A 19,425-nucleotide genomic window follows, 5' to 3' on the forward strand; every position below is an offset into this window, starting at 1 on the left:
AGGTGATCGATGGTCAACATGGACTCAGTGGGCAGAAGAGCCTGCTTCCAGGCTGCACCTCTAAACTAAACTAAAATAAATCATGGAGGTCTCAAGGTACCAAGGTATAGCATTGGCTTGCATCTTATTGGGTCAATAAAAAACATAAGAAACAAACAAGCCATCCAAAGAGCACCAATTTCAAGGCTTCCAGGAGCCGAGAGATGTACAGCACACATAAACAGGCCCCTCAGCCCAACAAATCTGCACCAACCTGCAACCATCCATTTTTTATCTAATTCCACATTAATTCCAACTTCTCATCTACTCCTTCCTGCATCTGTAGTTCCTTTTTATTTCATCTCATCAATTCCTCCTGGTCGCAGCACTCACCCGTGAGTATGTGGGCAATTAGACATCAATTAACAGAATAATCCAAAAATAAACACAAAGTGCTGCAGTAACTCAGCAGGTCAGGTAGCAACACTGGAGAGAAGGAATGGGTGACATTTTGGGTCGAGACACCTTCTTCAGTCTGAAGAAACGTCACCCATTCCTTCTCTCCAGAGATGCTGCCTGACCCGCTGAAGTACTCCAGCATCTTGTGTCTATCTTCAGTGTAACCCAGCAACGGCAGTTCCTTTACTAAATAGAATACTCCACACAGTTTTGGGTTGTGGCAGGTAGCGGGAACACCCAGAGGACCCCTCCCCTCCCCTCCCACACCACCCCAGTCAAGGGGTTAAGCCCCGTTGTACATTGAAGATGGAATAGGTTTTCACTCACGATCAAGGGGCACTTCCAGCGCGGCACCCAGATGGATCAGAAGGAGAATGAGTACAGAGCAACTGCATCTACGACTCGACTTCATCCCTGCCATTCTCCAGCCCCGAAGCACAGGGACTGCTGGAAGACAAGTCCCTTTGGATCCTGGAATCTGCACGAAGCTAAAGTGAGAAGGAAAATCAAATTATGATCAGTAAAATATTTTGCCTGTGACTGTCACTTTAAAACATCATTATCAATGTTAAAATATATTAGGCAGCACCCTTGAAGAAAGGATAATGGGGTTTATGGGGAGGAGAGTCGGGTTGAGAGGGAAAGATAGATCAGCCATGATTGAATGGCGGAGTAGATTTGATGGGCCGAATGGCCTATTTCTGCTCCTATAACATGAACTTGATAGAAAAACATATTATTAGGTTGAACAAACAAGAACACAAGAAAATCGGAACAAGAGTAGACTACCTGGACATGGCGTTTAATATGATTTACCCTAGGTCTCATCTTCTCCACCGTGCCAAGATCCCTCACAGCCCTCAAACCCCAATCTATCAAGAAGTTATCTACCTCCACTTCAAATACTTCCACTGATCCAGCCTCTGCATCTCAGTGGGGGAGAAAAATCATTAGACTTTAGAGATACAGCACGGAAACAGGTCCTTCGGCCCACCAAGTCTGCTCTGACCAGAGATCACTACGTACACCAGCACTTATCCTACACACTAGAGACATTGTACAATTTTATTTTTACCGCTGCCAATTAACCTGCAAACATATACGTCTTCGGAGTGTGGGAGGAAATTGGGGCACCCGAAGAAAACCAACGTGGTCACAGGGAGAACGTTAAAAACTCCTAACAGACAGCATCTGTACTCAGGATCGAACCCGGGTCTCTGGTGCTAAAAGGCAGCAACACTACCGCTGTGCCACCATTCTGCCCCTTCTACGTACCTTGGTTTTAAACAGCTGGCCCCTTACCTTGAAACTGTGTACCCCTCCTTGAGACTGATCCATTAGTGGAAAGGTTGTGATATGGAACAATTAGATTCGTTCTATTATTCCTAAGCTCATGTTCATAAGTCATTGGATCAGAAGTGGGCCATTCGGCCCATCGAGTCTACTCCACCATTCAATCATGGCTGATCTATCTTTCCCTCTCAACCCCATCCTCCTGCCTTCTCCCCATAACCCTTGACACCCTTACCAATCAAGTATCTTTCAATCGCCGCGTTAAAAATACCCAATTACACTGTCCTTACATCAATATGGACAGGAAATAACATAGCTTAATTCGCAGTGATCATGCTTCAACATAACAAATCCATTACAAAATCTTCGCCATAACTTCCAGTGCAGGCTTGATAGAATGCTGCTATCTAATAGGAGGTGCCACTACTGAAGGTGCCACCGTACACTTGATAACGTCAGCGCAGCCCCATGGCTTGGTAAAGCCTTGCAGCCTAATTGCTGATTCATTGCTGATGACAGCCACTTTGCAATTACCCACCTCCCAAAGAGCACAATGTGATAAATGAGCAAAGAGAGTTTAAATGGGCTTGCTTGAGGGATAAATATGGTAAGAAATCTCACATTTTCATTCCTGGGAGATCAGTTATGACTTTAAACAAAGTCTCAACAGAAACCAGACACCTCTGACACCTCTGAGCGTGAGTAAGAAGGATGCTGCTTTAAACCGAAGGGAGACACAAAAGGCTGGAGTAACTTAGCGGGACAGGCAACATCTCTGGAGAGAAGGAATGGGTGAGACCCTTCTTCAGACACAGCATCACTTCCTTGGTGGTACTCTGGAGTCTGGACCCCGGGTTTGTGTGAGAGATTGAGGTGGGTGGGCTTGACTGATTCAGCGATAACACATTTGCCAGCTAAGCCACAGCTAACACGAGCAAGGCCTGAGCCAGTGGTCTTGTACCAAAAGAGAATGGAAATGCCTCGGACAATTGCTCTCTTCAAACTCAGCAACACCAACCTGAAGCAATATTCCATCTCCTCCACCAAAACACAAGCTCCAGCAGAGATTCAAAAGTCACAAATTTGGAAGCTTATGGATCTGGGCTTGTTCCTATGACATGTGAACGGAGAGATATGGATCACATGCAGGCACATGAAATTAGTTATCTTGGCATTATGTTTGGTATGGTCGACTAAAAGGACTGTGCTGTAAAATAATATAAGAAAATAACTGCAGATGCTGGTACAAATCGATTTATTCACAAAATGCTGGAGTAACTCAGCAGGTCAGGCAGCATCTCGGGAGACTGTGCTGTATTCAGTTTAGTTCAGTTTAGTTTAGTTTAGTGGAGTTGAGTTTAGAAACGCAGCGTGAAAACAGGCCCTTTGGCCCACTGAGTCCGTGCTGACCAGCAATCACCCATTCGCTAGTTCTATCCTACACACGCGGAACAATTTACAATTTTACCGAAGCCAATTAACCTACAAACCCACACCTGTACTGGAAAAGGAGCTTTTCCTTAAAAGTCAGAAGATAAACAGCTCCATCTCTACATTTCCAGTTTCGTCAAATGCTTTTGAAGAGAAAGGTCCAGAAAAAACTGGAAAACAATACATACTGAACTTTTTATTCTTAAATAAAAAGAATACTTTTATACTTTGTTTATTCTGGTGTTGGCAGAGTATTATGTTCACATATGTGTCATGCCTGTAGGAATGTAATTGTTCCATTTCGGGACATATGACAATAACCCACTCTCAACTCTTGGATTTGCAGTGACTAGTGTGATCACGGATGGATGTGATATAATACAGCACATTTGCTTAGTTGGAGTCCTCTTCCCCCTTCTCTCAATGCAGGCCATACCTGCACCCCCTGCTGTCACTAGCCCAGACCGGCTTCAACCTGGTGGTCTCTGGTTAAGCGTGGAAAGATACAGTGCTTTTACTTCATCAGCCACTGCAAAGCAGCTTAACCTTAGCCGTTGCCCTGGAACAGCTCACTGATTTTGGATGGTAACATTTTTTTAAAAAGATTCATTTTATCACAAACAAATCGCAGTGGCCGTCTGGTGTGTGGGATAGATAATGCGGATTAGTGGACCAGGAAGTGGCCTGGAGGATTCGTTTGAAGCTAACTCTCCAATCTTAACGGTCCAAATGTGCACTAGCTGATAAACTGATCTTATATCTCGGGAAGGCTGAACTGACACGAAGGAATATTGAAACGTTTCGGAATCGCCTTTAGAAGGGGCAGCACTGGAAAGTGAGTTTCCATATGCAGCTCACAATTCATTGAACGGTACACCAAGATGGTATTATTGCCAGTCACTGCCAGGTAATCACTTAAAAGCTTCTTACACCGTGAGCTTAAAGCCACTGTGTTAATCTCCAGCCAGACAAATGGCATTGCACTCTTGATCAGATGAACACTATTTGACCAGTCAGTCTCTTATTTTACGTTGCATGCAAAGGCTGGAAAACAGCAGAAACAAGGAACCACAGCTGCTGCTTTACACAAAAATGACACAAAGTGCTGGACTAACTCAGTGGGTCAGGCAGCATCTCTGGAGAACATGGTTAGGTGGTGTTTCGGGTTGGGACCCTTCTTTAGACTGCTGGACAGGCTGAAAAACGGCCGAGCTTAAATATAGTCCTATGATTCAGCAATAGTGGAGAAATAAGGTATTTGGACGTCAGTGCTGTGTGTGGCACACTGCAATGAGGAACTCAGACAGTCACTGCCAGTCACTGACATAAACTAACACATACTTATCTAGTTTCAGACTTTACTTTAGACTTTAGAGAGACAGTGTGGAACCGAGTCCATGACAACCAGCGATCACCCCATACCCTAACCTACACGCACCAGGGACAATTTTCCAACTTACCAAAGCCAATTACAGACATGTACATTTTTGGAGTGTGGCAAGAAACTGGAGCACCTGGAGAAAACCCATGTGGTCACAGGGAGGATGTACAAACTCCGTATAGACAGCACCCGTAGTCAGGATTGAACCCAGGTGTCTGGCGCTGTAAGGCAGCAGCTCCACCACTGTGCCACCCGAAGTCAGGCAGCATTTCTGGGGAAAATGGACAGGTGATATTTCAGGTCAAGACCCTTGGTGTCAACCCAAGACATCGCCTATTCATGTTCTCCAGAGACAAAACAAGCAAAAACAGTTGACAAATAAAAACAAGTGCATCAGAGCTGCTATTTGACAGGAAATGCATGCAATTCAGATTTTTAAATAGAATAAGCCTTTTATTCTTCTTTGTTCCTTAGATTTACATCTAATTTTTTGGCAATGTTATGACACATTTGCATGAATTTTTGCATTGCTCAGTGTTTTCACAAAATAAAGTAAGAATACAGTAGGCACAGTGGCGCAGCGGTAGAGTTGCTGCCTTACAGCGCCAGAGACCCGGGTTCGATCCTGACTATGGGTGCTGTCTGTGGGGAGTTTGTACGTTCTCCCTGTGACTGCATGGGATTTCTCCAGGTGCTCCGATTTCCTCACACACTCCAAATGCGTACAGGTTTTTGGTTAATTGGCTTTGGTGAATTTTGTAAATTGTCCCCAGTGTGTAGGATAGTGCCTGTGTCTGGGATCGCTGGTTGGTGCAGACTCGGTGGGCCAAAGGGCCTGCTTCAGGGCATGTTCAATAAGATCTCCTGCCATTGGCATTGAATGATTAAACAGGCAGCACTCTAAATTTACCCGGTCTGCGTTTTTGCACAATTTGGTTAAAAAAAATAAACAAGCTAAATTAACTACTTTACCGCTTTTCAGTCTGAAAGCAGAGTTTTTAATTTTTGCCTACATTTAGGACCATGATTTCCAACTCTGATGAGATGTGGTGAAATTCAGGGTTAAACAGAAAATCAGATGAAGCAATTACAGTAAACCCTCATAATAATGAACACAGGGCGGGAGAGAGGATGAGGAGGGGAGGATGGTGTCCGTTATTGCCGATTGTCCGTTATAACCAAGTGAGGGGGGTTAAGGTTTAACCCAAGGCCAGGAGGGAAGAAACGCGGCATTGGGGAGGGTTGAACAAGTGGGAGTTCACAGGCTGGGGATGCCATGGACAGGCCCAGTGCTCACGCCTCATTCATGCTGCTCACTATCTCCACTTCCACAACCGTAATGTACGTCACACGGCGCCATTTTATTCAGTGACTGGTGTAAGCGGGGGGTGGGCAATGCAACAGGAGCCTCGGTCCGCTATAACTGAAACCTGCTATACAGAGGTCCGTTATTGCGAAGGTTTACTGTTACTTTGGACTATTTCTGTTTCTCCTGGCTAGTGATTTGCTTTGGTTTTACTCAGTTGCATTGCAATCCGTTTATGAGCTGCCGAGCGAAGGGCAGCCTTGCTAAATAATTTATGACATACAACAGAAATGTAATTGCACTCAAGCAATCTATAACTGGAAGAATGTATTTAAAAGCCTGAGCCAAGATATAACAAATGGATTATAGAGCGGAAACTAATGTTTGTTTTTCAGCATAGGTCTAGCTTGGCTATCGTGTTGACTATAATATTCCAGGAATCAACAAATATTTCTATCCCCACCCCCACATCCCTTTATATTTCTTCACAGGTGAACAAGACACAAGTGCCCCTGAGCTCCCAGATTCCTGACCAATGTTTCCAGTACATAATGCAACCATTGTGTGTTATCAGTGAAAATTCTCTTCATTTTACTACCTGGCATAATTGTTGCTATTAGGTGATACAGTTCATAACTGTGTTCGGACTTTACTGGCTTTATCTTGCAGTAAACGTTATTCACATTATTCCCTTGGTCAGGTATCTGTGCACGGTGGATGGCTTGATTGTAATCACATATTGTCTTTCCACTGACTGGTTAGCACATACCAAAAGCTGTTCACTGCACCTCGATACACGGGACAATAAACTAAACTCTACTAAACTAAATGTTTAACCCTGTTTTATACCATTTAAATAACTAAGTGACAACAAAAGCAACATTAAGTTGAATGGAATATGTACATCTAACATGGGCAGGACCTACACAATGAATGGTAGGACTCTGGGGAGTGGCATAGAGCAGAGGGATTTATGCTGAGAATGGTGAACAAATTTTGCTTTGGCTTCTAAAATATACATTAAACCTAGTTGTCTTGAACGGAAACATTTCCTTTTCTGATCATCAACATTGTACGTTGTCTATGAACTAAGAGGGATCTAGCAGTGCAGGTATACAGTTCCTTGAACTGGTAGATAGCGTGGTCAGAAAGGCTTTTGCCAAATTGGCCCTCATCAGTCAGATTATAACTGACGTGATCACGGATGGATGTGATAATAATGGTCACAATCAAACCCGAGGAGGAGATGCAAGGCAGCAGCTCCACTCACTGCATCACTGTGCAGCCAAACATGGAGCAGAAGGGAACTGCAGATGCTGCTTTATACCAAAGGCAACTCTGTTTGTGGGTAGAAGATTGCTCGCCTTTTTCGTGTGAAGACTGGTGAGATATCTCCAGAGATGGACACAAAGTGCTGGTGTAACTCAGCAGGTTACTCACCCCCAGATTCAGGGACAGTTTCTTCCCAGCTGTTATCAGGCAACTGAACCACCCTACCACAACCAGAGAGCAGTGCTGATTTACTACCTACCTCTTTGGTGACTGTCGGACTATTCTTGATCAGACTTTGCAGGCTTTACCTTGCACTAAGCGTTATTCTGTTATCATGTATCTATACACTGTAAATGGCTCCATTGTAAATCATGTACTGTGTCTCTGCTGACTGGATAGCACGCAACAAAAGTTTTTCACTGTACCTCGGTACACGTGACAATTAACAAGACTGAACTGAGGTCAGGCAGCATCTCTGGAGAAAAAGGATGGGTGATGTTTCGGGTTGGAACCCTTCTTCAGACTGAAAGCAGAGGGGAGGGAACTGGAGGTAGGGAAAGGCCAGTTCCCTCCCCTCGACTTTCAGCAGAAGATGGGTCAGGACCAGAAACGTCACACATTCTTTTTCTCCAGAGATGCTGCTTGACCCGCTGAGTTACTCCAGCACTTTGCGTCTATCTCGCGGTTAATTGAGATGCAACGCACACTGCGTAGTATAAATATGCCATAAAATTTGAAATACGGCTCGCAGCAACACTATCAGGCAGTTAATGTTGTGGCACTAGAAAAGTCTCAAGGGACTTCAAAAGAATCCCGTTACACTAAACTCTGTAATGAGATTATCAAAGGGAGAGGCGATGAACTGAGCGAAGGTTCCTGAAATCCAAGTCAAAGCCACAGATTGTCCGTAGATAGATTAAAATACAGAATGTCCAGGCAGTGAATGAGAGGAAATGGACTGGAGAAGGAGAGGGTGGCAAGTCTGAACACAATTCTGAGAGTTTTCAAACACACAAAGCATTTCTGGATTGGGAATCAACACAGGTCAGTGAGCTGACAGAGGGCTGTGAAAGCATCGTGGAGCATGTTAGGTTTCGGTTACTATTAGCACGTGTCCGATGTACAGCTAAAAGCTTGCTGTACAATCTGATCAGGTATACTATTATAACTAGTGTGAATGGGTGATTGAAGGACGCATGGACATGATGGGCCAAAGGCCTGTTTCCATTTTGGTAGAGAAAAGAACTGCAGATGCTGGTTAATAAGCAAAAGGAGACAAAGTGCTGGAGCGCCTCAGCGGGGCCAGGCAACGTCCCCGCAGGACAGGGACAGGCGACGCCTCGGGTCGAGACCCTCCATCAGACTCAGAGACGTCACCTATCCATGTTCTCCAGAGATGCTGCCCGACCCGCCGAGCCGCTCCTGCACTCCACGTTATGAGCGATCGAGTGAGGTTGAGCACGTTAATGATGAGCAGAAGTTGGGAGCACCCAAGAGTGCACTGGAATCAGCCAGTCTGACGATCGTGCAATCGCGGATGAGGGTTCTGGCAGCTGAGGCGCCACCAGGCCGTATCAATCACATATGGAACACAGAAGCAAGAACGACCTCCCTTTGCAAATGATCCTCCTCAAACTCCCAGCTTTCATCTCACTTGTAATCACGACTGTAACTAACTGGCAATCAGAGGCTGCACACAACCACACTGCATACAAGGCAGGATCATCCATTGCTTCAGGAACCCTGAGAGCAATTGAATTACTCTACAATTGAAGGGAACGCTTGCTGCACTTACCATTTGCTCTGAAATTGTCAAATTTTATTTCCACAGTATATTTAAACGCAGCGCACAGGACGGCCAAGGAATCCAATTCATTTAATATCTAGAATCTGTTCAGCAATCAATCTGTTGCTCCTGATAATAAGATTGTAGGTTTGGACCCTCGAGTCAGATACCGCATTTCATTAGATCATCTCTGATTGGAATTTAACTGCATTTTCCCGCCCCGCTTCCATACCCTTTCCTAAAAGGAATTCATCAGCAGCCCCGAAATTTCCAATTGACCTTATTGCGGCAGCCTTTGGAAAGAGGTTAGAGCATTTCTCCAGTCTCACTCAACAGTAACAAGAAGAGAGAATCAATCACAGGCATTTTCGCAGCACTCCATCATCCCAGCCAAACTGACTGTGAAATTGAGAGCACAAGGGATGATCTGACCCCGGCCTTGCTCCACACTGGATCTCCACAAGTTTTACCCTTAAATGTCAAGTCGCTTACGAAATAGCACCGTGGCGCAGCGGTAGAGTTGTTGCTTTACCACTCCAGAGACCTGGGTTCGATCCTGACCACGGGTGCTGTCTGCACGGAGTTTGTACGTTCTCTCTGTGACCGCGTGGGTTTTCTCAGGGTGCTCTGGTTTCCTCCCACACTCCAAAGACGTGCAGGTTTGCAGGTTAGTTGGCTTCTGTAAATTGTCCCTGGTGTGTAGGATAGCACTAGTGTATGGTGGATCACTGGTCAGCGTGGACTCGCCTGCAGCATGTAGGATAGAATTAGTAAACAAGTGATCGCTGGTCAGCATGGACTAAGTGGCTGAAGGAACTGTTTCAACACTGTATCTCTAAACTGAACTAATCTGGATTAGAGGGTTATGGGTCAAGTGCGGGCAGGTGGGACTAGTGTAGATGGGGCATGTTGGTCAGCGTGGACTAGTTGGGCCAAAGGGCCTGTTTCCACGCTGTATGATCCTATAACTAAACTATCAGTCAGAATACTGGGGAGAACCCACTCTTTAAACTGTTCTGTTGTAGTCATAAGTGAGAGGGCAGGCAAGGCTACAAATGTTATCACTGCTGACAGTGCAAGGATCTCTCAGAGGGATACAGGGACACCAGGCTGTATCCTTTGATAGTGCTGAGATCCCTCACTGCTCCACTGAAATATTAGGCTACATCCTCCAAACCATCTTTGGAGTGTGGGAGGAAACCAGAGCACCCGGAGAAAACCCACGTGGTCAGAAGGGAGAACGTACAAACTCCGTACAGACAGCACCCGTAGTCAGGATCGAACCCGGGGCTCTGGTGCTGTAAGGCAGCAGCTCTATTGCTGCCCCAATGGAAACAATCAGTCGAAAGAAGGGTCTCGACCCGAATTGTCATCTATTCATGTTCTCCAAAGATGCTGTCTGACCCACTGAGTTACTCCAGTACCTTGTGATTTTCCACGGAAATAACCCCTTTGGCCCACCGAGTCCACACTGACCATCGATCACCCGTTCACACCTGTTCTATGTAATCCCACTTTCACATCCACTCCCAACACATTAGGGGCAATTTACAGAAGCCAATTAACGTACAAACCTGCACGTCTTTGGGATGTGGGAGGAAACCGGAGTAGTGAAGGAAACCCACACGGTCACAGGGAGAACCTATAAACTCCACACACAGATAGGTAGCACAGATGAAGTCAGGATCAATCCCGGGTCTCTGGCGTTGTGAGGTAGTGTCTCTACCAGCTGTTCCATTGTGCCACTTTATCCTCTAATTGACTTCCAACAAGAACATCAAGCCACAACCTTCTAATCATCGAATAGTGAAAGGCTTGGATATAATGGATGTAGAGAGGATGTTTCCACTAGTGGGAGAGTCTAGGACTAGAGGTCATAGCCTCAGAATTAAAGGACGATGAGGAGAAATTTCTTTCGTCAGAGGGTGGTGAATCTGTGGAATTCTTTGCCACAGAAGGCTGTAGAGGCCAAGTCAGTGGATATTTTTAAGGCAGAGTTAGATAGATTTTTGATTAGTACGGGTGTCAGAGGTTATGGGCAGGAAAATGGGGTTAGGAGGGAGAGATAGATCAGCCATGATTGAATGGCGGAGTGGACTTGAGGGGCCAAATGGCCTATTTATACTCCTATCCCTTATGATCTAACCAGAAGCAGAAAATGCTACCCTTGATACATAGCTGACAATACAAATGACTTTGGACCAAATCACTTGCATTTTGGCTTGATTGACCTTAATACGTGCTGTTGGTGCGAGACCCTGCTTGCTGCCCGTGTACTGTGTAACAGCGACCATGGTTCGGGTTCACATTTGGCACGGCTTCACAATCTTTATTGAGGCGAGTTAAAAGTGCGAATTTTAGTCTTTTCCATGTGGAAAGGGTCCCGTAAGAAACAGCCCTGAACAGTTGCTGTCTAATTTATATGGAGGTGTGAACCTGTGGAGACAGTATGCTCCTAACTGCTTGTGATCCTAGCCAGAAACAGCACATGGCAACAAGTAAGGCAAAGGCCACCGTGCCACACAGGACAGTGGGCGACACGGTGGCGTAACAGTAGAGCTACTGCCTCACAGCGCCAGAGACCCGGGTTCCACCCTGACTACGGTTGCTTGTCTGTATAGAGTTTGTACGTTCTCCCCCGCGTGGGTTTTCTCTGAGATCTTCGGTTTCCTCCCACACTCCAAAGACGTACAGGTTTATAGGTTAATTGGCTTGGAATAAACGTAAAATTGTCCCTAGCGTGACTCGGGTAGTGTTAATGTGCGGGCATCGCTGGTCAGTGCGGATTCGGTGGGCCGAAGGGCCTGTTTCCGTGCTGTATCGCTAAACAGTAGCCGTCTGTGAGCGTCCTGTAGTCCTGACAAGAGAGCTTCACTCTGCACTAACCTGACCTGGAAGCACTGACTGGTAATGGAAGAGCTGCTTCTCTTTGGCTCCAGATGTGCTGCGCCTGACGTGGAATCATTGACAGGGCAAACAATGCGCTTCACCCTGAATCTAAATACACAATAGCTCCTGGAGTGTTCGACAAGGCTAGTTCCAAATGTGCCATGCCTGAGACCTGGGAGCACTGAACAAGACAATGGTGAATGAATTCAACTCTGCATTGTGGCACAGACGTCCATTCATGAAACAAAGCACCCAAGTAAAAAGTGTAGGAAGGAACTGCAGATCCTGGTTTACCCCAAAGATAGACACAAAAAGCTGGACTAACTCAGCAGGTCACGATGCTGCCTGACCCGCTGAGTTACTCCAGCTTCTTTCGTCTATCGTTACATAACTAAAAACATGTTTCTACTAGAAAATCCCTGAAAACTTTTGGCTCCATTCCCAGAATAGTCATACACCTTGCAGAGATCAATGGTATTAAACGCTGAACAAATTTTGCTTTGTTTTATAAAATATATGTTGAAACTGGTTGCCTTGAATAGAAACATTTCATTTTCTGTGCACCAACATTGTACGTTGGCAATAACCCGAGGTTAAGTAAGGGATAGAGTACAAACCACAAGATAAATTGTGAATTATCCTTTGCCTTAAATTAAACGATTAAAAGTCCTCTATACACTGCATTGAACAACTTCTGCTTAAAACAAGTTCACACAGACTTGAATCATGCACCAATTAAATATGTTGACAAGCATATTCCATTACCTCCAGAAAACAAAACAAATACTGATTGAAAAGATATTCCTTTTTTCTAAAGACCCCAAAACACTCACATTTTTATTTTGCATCCGGAAATCCACAATTCAATGCTGAAGTCAATTTCAGTTCAAACGTATGCGGTTTTCAGTCATTCAACCACACACTTTGGCAATCCACGGAAACTTTAAACCATTATCCACTGTAAGTCACTCGGTTTAGAAGAGCTGGCATACAAAGAAAACAATCTGGGAACACACCGTACCTTCGGCAACCGCTGAGCGGTGCACAGTTTACGCACAGATTGCCAGCTCACTTCGCAATGAAGTGACACCGGGCATAATCCATGGTGAAATGGCAGCAACACAGAGGCTGCTGCACAGAGTGGGAGGCTTGTGACAGCAAATCTATGACGGCTTAGGTTCTGAGACTTTCAGGGGGCTAATTAGTAGCCGCGCTGCTGTCCACCGCAACAAGGTGCCCGAGGCCAATAGTCTATTCGTGATTTGTGGCGTCTGACAGAACTGTGTCAGGCAAATCCGTCGATTCTGCTGACAGTAAGGCAATCCCAATAAAACGCTCATTCACTTCTGAGGTCCTTGAAAAAAAGGCAAGTGCAAGAATGCAATCCTATTCGACATGCTAAGCCTGGCCACATTGTGCCTGCCTTATTTTAGAATATTAGCTTTGTGTCTCAGAATAATACAACAGAGGAGGAGGAGGCCATTCAGCCACCGCTTCCATGCTAGCTTCTTCGAAGAACAACCCAAGCTAGTTTCTTTGCCCTGTTTAGTTTAGTTTAGTTTAGTTCAGAGATACAGCGCAGAAACAGGCCCTTCGGCCCACCGAGTTCACGCCGACCAGCGAGCCCCGCACACTAAACGTATCCTACACACTAGGGACAATTTACATTTTTTACCAAGCCAATTAGCCTGCAAACCTGTATGTCTTTGGAGTGTGGGAGGAAACTGAAGCACCCAGAGAAAACCCACGAGGTCACAGGGAGAACGTACAAACTCTGTACCCGGGTCTCTGGCGATGTAAGGCAGCAACTCTACCGCTGTGCCACTATTCTTGCCCTGTATTCTTGCAATGCTTCCTCATTTAATTTATTATAAATTATTTCAAAAGGACAAGGCATGTAGTCCAACCAGCAATAAATAAAATAAACTTCAGGTGAAAACTCATCATATTTGAGACTTATTTTACATTCACATAATCTATAGCGTTTCCTTTACCTCTCTGGCTGGTTATTATATTTCAATCAGGGGGCATTAATCTATCAGTAAGATCCCAACTGTATAAATACTAAATATTAAATATTCCTTCACAGCAGTTATCACACTGTTGATGGTAAAACAGAACATTTATTTTTGATGCAGTGGCCTGCTTCCAATCTGTGGATAGGACAATGGAGATAGAGATGAAATGCTGGAGTAACTCAGCGGGTCAGGCAGCATCTCTGGAGAAAAGTAATAGGTGACGTTTCGGGTCAGAACCCATCTTCAGACTCCGACCCGAAATATCACCTATTCCTTTTCTCCAGAGATGCTGCCTGACCCGCTGAGTTACTCCAGGATTTTGTGTCTATCTCTGGTGTAAACTAGCATCTGCAGTTCATTCCTACATGTAAAGTCAATGGATTCATGTATATCCTGACTAACAGATAGGCAAAGGAGCAAGTGGCCATCAGCCGCCAAGCAACATCTGTGGAGGCAAAAAGGATAAGTTGGAAGAGGAAAGGTGTGAGGAGGGGTGGGCCGGAGGCTGGCAGGTATGTGGAACTATTTGAACAGGGGGAAGGGGGAGAGGTGGAAATCATAGGCAGATGAACCTGGTGAGGGAATGAGGAAGGATTGGAAAGAACGAAGGGAGAGAGAACTTTGGAGGAGTGGTGGGAATGGGAAAGGAACAAGGTGATGTGTATGAAGGAACTGCAGATGCTGGTTTAAACCAAAAATAGACACAAAATGCTGGAGTAACTCAGTGGGACAGGCAGCATCTCTGGAGAGAAGGAACGGGTGACGTTTCGGGCGAGACCCTTCTTCAGACTGATGTCAGGGAGGGAGATGCATAGACAAGGAAGTGTACGGTGTGAAAACAGGACAAAGGGAATGGAGATCAAGGAAAATGTAGAATAGATCATTGTTTGCTGGGAGAAAGTAACAACAAGGCAAACAGAGATAAAATGTAGTCGGAGACAGTAAGACTGGTCGGAGAACGAGGAAGTGGGAGGGATGGAGTGAGAGGGAAAGCAAAGGTTACTTGAAGTTAGAGAAGTCAATGTTCATACCGCTGGGGTGTAAGCTTCCCAAGTGAAAGGGGATGTGGGTTATCTGAAAATGGAAAACTCAATGTTCATCAGTCTGAAGATGAGTCCTGACCCGAAAAGTCACCCATCCTTTTTCTCCCAAGATGCTGCCTGTCCTGCCAAGTACTTTGTGTCTGTCAATGTTCATATTTTTGTGTTGTAAGCTACTCAAGTGAAACATGAGCTGTTGATTTTTTTAGTTTGCGTTTGGCCTCGTCACAGCAGTGGAGAAGGCCGAGGAGCAGGCACTGCTAAACAGTCACAGGTACGCTTGATCTCGATCTCGCTGCTACAGAGGAGGCCACATCAAATGCCCTGGACCAGGTTGGGGGAGGTGCAGTGAATCTCTGCCTCACATGGAAAAACTGTTTACATCCCTGGAGGGTGGTCAGAGAGGAGGTGAAGGGACAAGGTGATCGCACCTCCTATCATTTGCAGGGGAAAGTTTCTGGGGATGCAGAGGGGTGGGTGAGAAGGGATGAGTCAAGGAGACAGATCTCTTGAGGTTCCTGAGGAAAGTAGAAGGAGATGATGATGAGGTGCTGTTGAAACTGGTGGAAATGGCAAAGGATGATATGCTGGTGCAGGACTAGTCATGTGTAAAGTGAGGACCAAGTGCAGGGAAGGGTGGAGCTTATAAACATATAAGCACGGTGGCGTAGCAGTAGAGCTACTGCCTTGTGGCGCCAGAGACCTGGGTTCGATCCTGACTTCGGGTGCTGTCTGTATAGTTTGTACGTTCTCCCCGTGATCACGTGGGTTCTCTCCAAGATCTACGGATTCCTCCCACACTCCAAAGACGTACAGGTTTGTAGGTTAATTGGCTTTGTGTAAATGTTTAAAAAAATATCCCTAGTGTGTGTAGGGTAGTGTTAATGTGTGGGGCTCGCTGGTGGGTGCGGACTCAGTGGGCAGAAGGACTTGTTTCCGCGCTGTATCTCTAAACTAAATAGGCCACTAGGCACATAGAGCCCATGCACGATTGTTATAAGATCAAGGCCGATCAAAACATAACCTCAACCCCATATTCCCATCCACCTACAGAAACCTTTGTACAGACTTGGCTATGTCAGCAGCTGCTTGCTTCACAGCACAGACTTTAACTGAAGCTAGTTCTTTTTCATGGTCACCATCAATCAGGGAAGGTAAATAGGATGGTAGTTTTAACTCTTTACAAGAGTGGCCCAAAGGCAGCTCAACAGTGGAACAAACGTGAAAGTGAAATTACAAATGTAGTTTAGTTTAGTTTAGTTTAGTTTAGAGATACAGCGCGGAAACAGGTCTTTCGGCCCACCGGGTCTGCACCAGCCAGCAATCCCCGCATATTAACACTATCCCACACACACAGTAGGGACAATTTTTACATTTACCAAGCCAATTGACATACCTGTACGTCTTTGGAGTGTGGGAGGAAACCGAAGATCTCGGAGAAAACCCACGCAGGTCACGGGGAGAACGTACAAACTCCGTTCAGACAGCACCCGTAGTCTGGATCGAACCCAGGTCTCCGAGCACTGCATTCGCTGTAAGGCAGCAACTCTACCGCTGCACCACCGTACAATGAAGACTAATTAAAATTGCAATAATTGCTTTATTTTCAAACTACCTCTTTGCACCCCTTGCTCTATTTTATCTACATTTTCTCCCTGTCTGTAATACTATACTCTGCACCATATTTCCTGTCTTTTATGCACTACATGTTAAACATCTAGATGGTTAAATTGTGTTCATGTATCGGGTGATCTAACTGGATAGCAGCAAAATTACATTTTTTGTTTATTCTTTATATGTGACAGTAATAAGCCAATGTCACCAGCATAATTAAGGCTGAGTCCTACCCCAGTCATTCACTCTTCCCCTCTCTCCCATCAGGCAAGAGGTCCAGAAGTTTGAAAACGCACACCTCCAGATTCAGGGACAGTTTCTTCCCAGTGGTTATCGGGCAACTGAAAGGTGCTCTCACCAACTTGAGAGTGGTCCTGACCTCCCATCTACCTCATTGGAAATCTTTGAGCTATCTTTAACCCGACTGTACCGGACTTCATCTTGCATTAAACGTTATACCCTTTATCCTGTATCTGTACGCTGTGGATGGCTAGATTGCAATCATGCGTAGTCTTTTTGCTGACTGGAGAGCACAAGACCTGGCTACATGTGACAATAATAAACTAAACAATACCAATGCCAATTTTTTTAAATATCAGCGTGCAAAAGACCAGGACTGAGCCCAAACAAAGTTTTGCAATATTCACAGGAGGTCTCAAACATTTGCTCAGCAAAATAGATAATATTTTTAGAAAGAAATGTATACATTTCCAGCTCACTCATTGTTATTCCCGTACTTCATCGGAAAATGGTGTTGGTTTCTGTTGCAGAATCCTTGGCCAGCCCAGCAAGTAGATGGACTATTCACTCCAACATGACCTAATGCCAAATTATCTCTTATCCAAGCCTTCGAACAAATGTGCCCTTGTGATTTGCTCTTTTCCCTTTTATAATTACTCCCTTGTTGACACACTGCAATCCATCTTCACTGACCTGACATCGTTCCCACCAACCCCCACCTCCGGTCAAGGCTGCACTCCAGGAGTAGCTGGGAGTAGCACGTCGTAGGAATCAATAGTTTATATCCATAGTTTGGCAAAAGGGAGGGCGGGTATTTGACTGACGGCATTGGGAACAGCCGTAGTCTGTGGGGCGACTTGGGTTGAGTGGTTCGGTGCTGGCCAAGGCCGGAGTTAACCAATATTGAATGTACAGGCGCACTAAGAATGCATTCAAAGTTTTTGATTAGCACAGGTGTCGGAGGTTATGGGGCAAAGGCAGGAGAATGGGGTTGAGAGGGGAAGATAGAGCAGCCATGATTGAATGGCAAAGTAAACTTGATGGGCCGAATGGTCTATTTTTACGCCTATCACATATGAACTTATGAAAAGGGAGGTGAGCTCTCCTTGACCTGGTTTCTGGCATTGGATGGACAATGGACATAAGCCCAGGCAATATTAACAGGGCAATACAAATGGACTTGGTTTGACAATAGACAATAGATGCAGGAGTGGGTCATTCGGCCCTTCGAGCCAGCACCACCATTCAATGTGATCATGGCTGATCATTTTCAATCAGTACCACGTTCCTGCCTTCTCCCCATACCCCCTGACTCCGCTATCCTTAAGAGCTCTATCTAGCTTGACTGGACTGAGGTTAAGTTCAAAAAGTGTGATCCAGTCGCACAGTTCAATCGATGTCCTTATTATTAACGACCAATGGTTAGAATCAGATGGTGCACTTGGAGCCTGAAGAAAGGTCCCGACCCGAAACGCCACTTATCCATGTTCTCCGGAGATGGTGCTTGACCCACTGAGTTACTCCAGCACTTTGCGTCCTTTAGAGTAGAGCAACTGTTCTTTGTGTGCGTGTGTGAATTTTATAAAATGCAGTTGCTATCGTTCTGAAGGCATTGGAAATTCTTAACAAGGACAGAAAAATCAATGAATTATACCCCTTAAATATTTGGCCTCCCTTCCGGCCTGAATCTGGAGTGAGTGCAAGAGGGATTATTTAGAGGCTTGCAAGTCCCAGATGCAATCACCTGGGACTCATCAGGTAGAAGTTGGAGAAGATGATTCTGCAACCTCCCATTTTTACAGGAATCCGCTGTAAAACACAGAGAGGGAAAGCAGACTCTGTAACAATTAATTATAGCTGACAGTGCCTGTACGCAGCTTGTCAAAAACAGTCCAATTACATGTCAACTATAGCCAAGCTGAGCCCGACAATGGATAGAAGGGTTTTATACAAGGGTCGCACTACATACTTTGGCTTGCACCATTATGTTCCAGTTACAGAGTGTAACTGAGAATATTTTGGATTATTTTTTCCTGCATATTTATTTGTTGCGTTGTTGTGCTAATGTGTCAGTAAAGCCTTAGTAAATAAGAATGTAATTGTTCCGTTTCGGGTGCGCAGGTCAATTAAACACTCTTAGCTTTACTTTAAACTGTAGACTTTCCAGGATGCAGCATGGAAACAGGCCCTGCGGCCCACCGAGTCGGCTCCGATCACCCCGTACACTAGCACTATCCTACACACTGGGGACAATTTACAGTTTTGGTGAAGCCAATTAAGCTACAAACCTGTACGGCTTTAGAGTGTGGGAGGAAATCCACGTGGTCACAGGGAGAACGTACAAACTCAGTACAGACGGCAGCCGTAGTTTGGAGCAAGACCAGGTGTCTGACACTGTAAAGTAGCAACTCTACCACTGTGCCACTGTGCCACTCCCCCCCCCCCCCCCTTTACTCTTGAAGCCAAAGCAGCCAGAACTCAGGATGAGGTGGGCAGAGACTTTGATGCAAGTGCCGGGAGAAAAATGGCGGAACGGAGGCCAGCTGCAGAAAGGAGGTGACCTGGAATGGTAGAGGAATGAGGCAATTCCAGGGATCTTTAAATTAAGGGTGTTCCAGGCTCGTTCTAGATTCACCCCAGAAAACTGATCTTAAGGCCTTAATGGTTTAGAGTCTGAAGAAGGTGTCCTGACCCAAAACATCACCTATTGATGTTCT

The 19,425-nt window shown here is 45.4% G+C and overlaps 1 protein-coding gene across 8 annotated transcripts in view; it reads right to left on the minus strand.

Moving 5' to 3' along the window:
- LOC144603566 (neuronal cell adhesion molecule-like) overlaps positions 1–19,425 on the minus strand; it is a 352,237-nt gene that overhangs the window by 109,481 nt on the left and 223,331 nt on the right. For 6 of the 8 annotated variants that reach the window (XM_078416960.1, XM_078416961.1, XM_078416962.1 and 3 more), the window contains one exon: positions 766–926. In XM_078416960.1, coding sequence (XP_078273086.1) covers positions 766–859 — 94 coding nt within the window. In that variant the 5' untranslated portion in view covers positions 860–926. Of the gene's footprint in view, positions 1–765; positions 927–12,629; positions 12,900–17,174; positions 17,191–19,425 lie in introns of those variants that run through there. The other 2 variants (XM_078416959.1, XM_078416963.1) reach the window with 2 other exon arrangements.

The sequence above is a fragment of the Rhinoraja longicauda genome, chromosome 20 (genome assembly GCF_053455715.1).
Source record: "Rhinoraja longicauda isolate Sanriku21f chromosome 20, sRhiLon1.1, whole genome shotgun sequence".
NCBI lineage: Eukaryota > Metazoa > Chordata > Chondrichthyes > Rajiformes > Arhynchobatidae > Rhinoraja > Rhinoraja longicauda.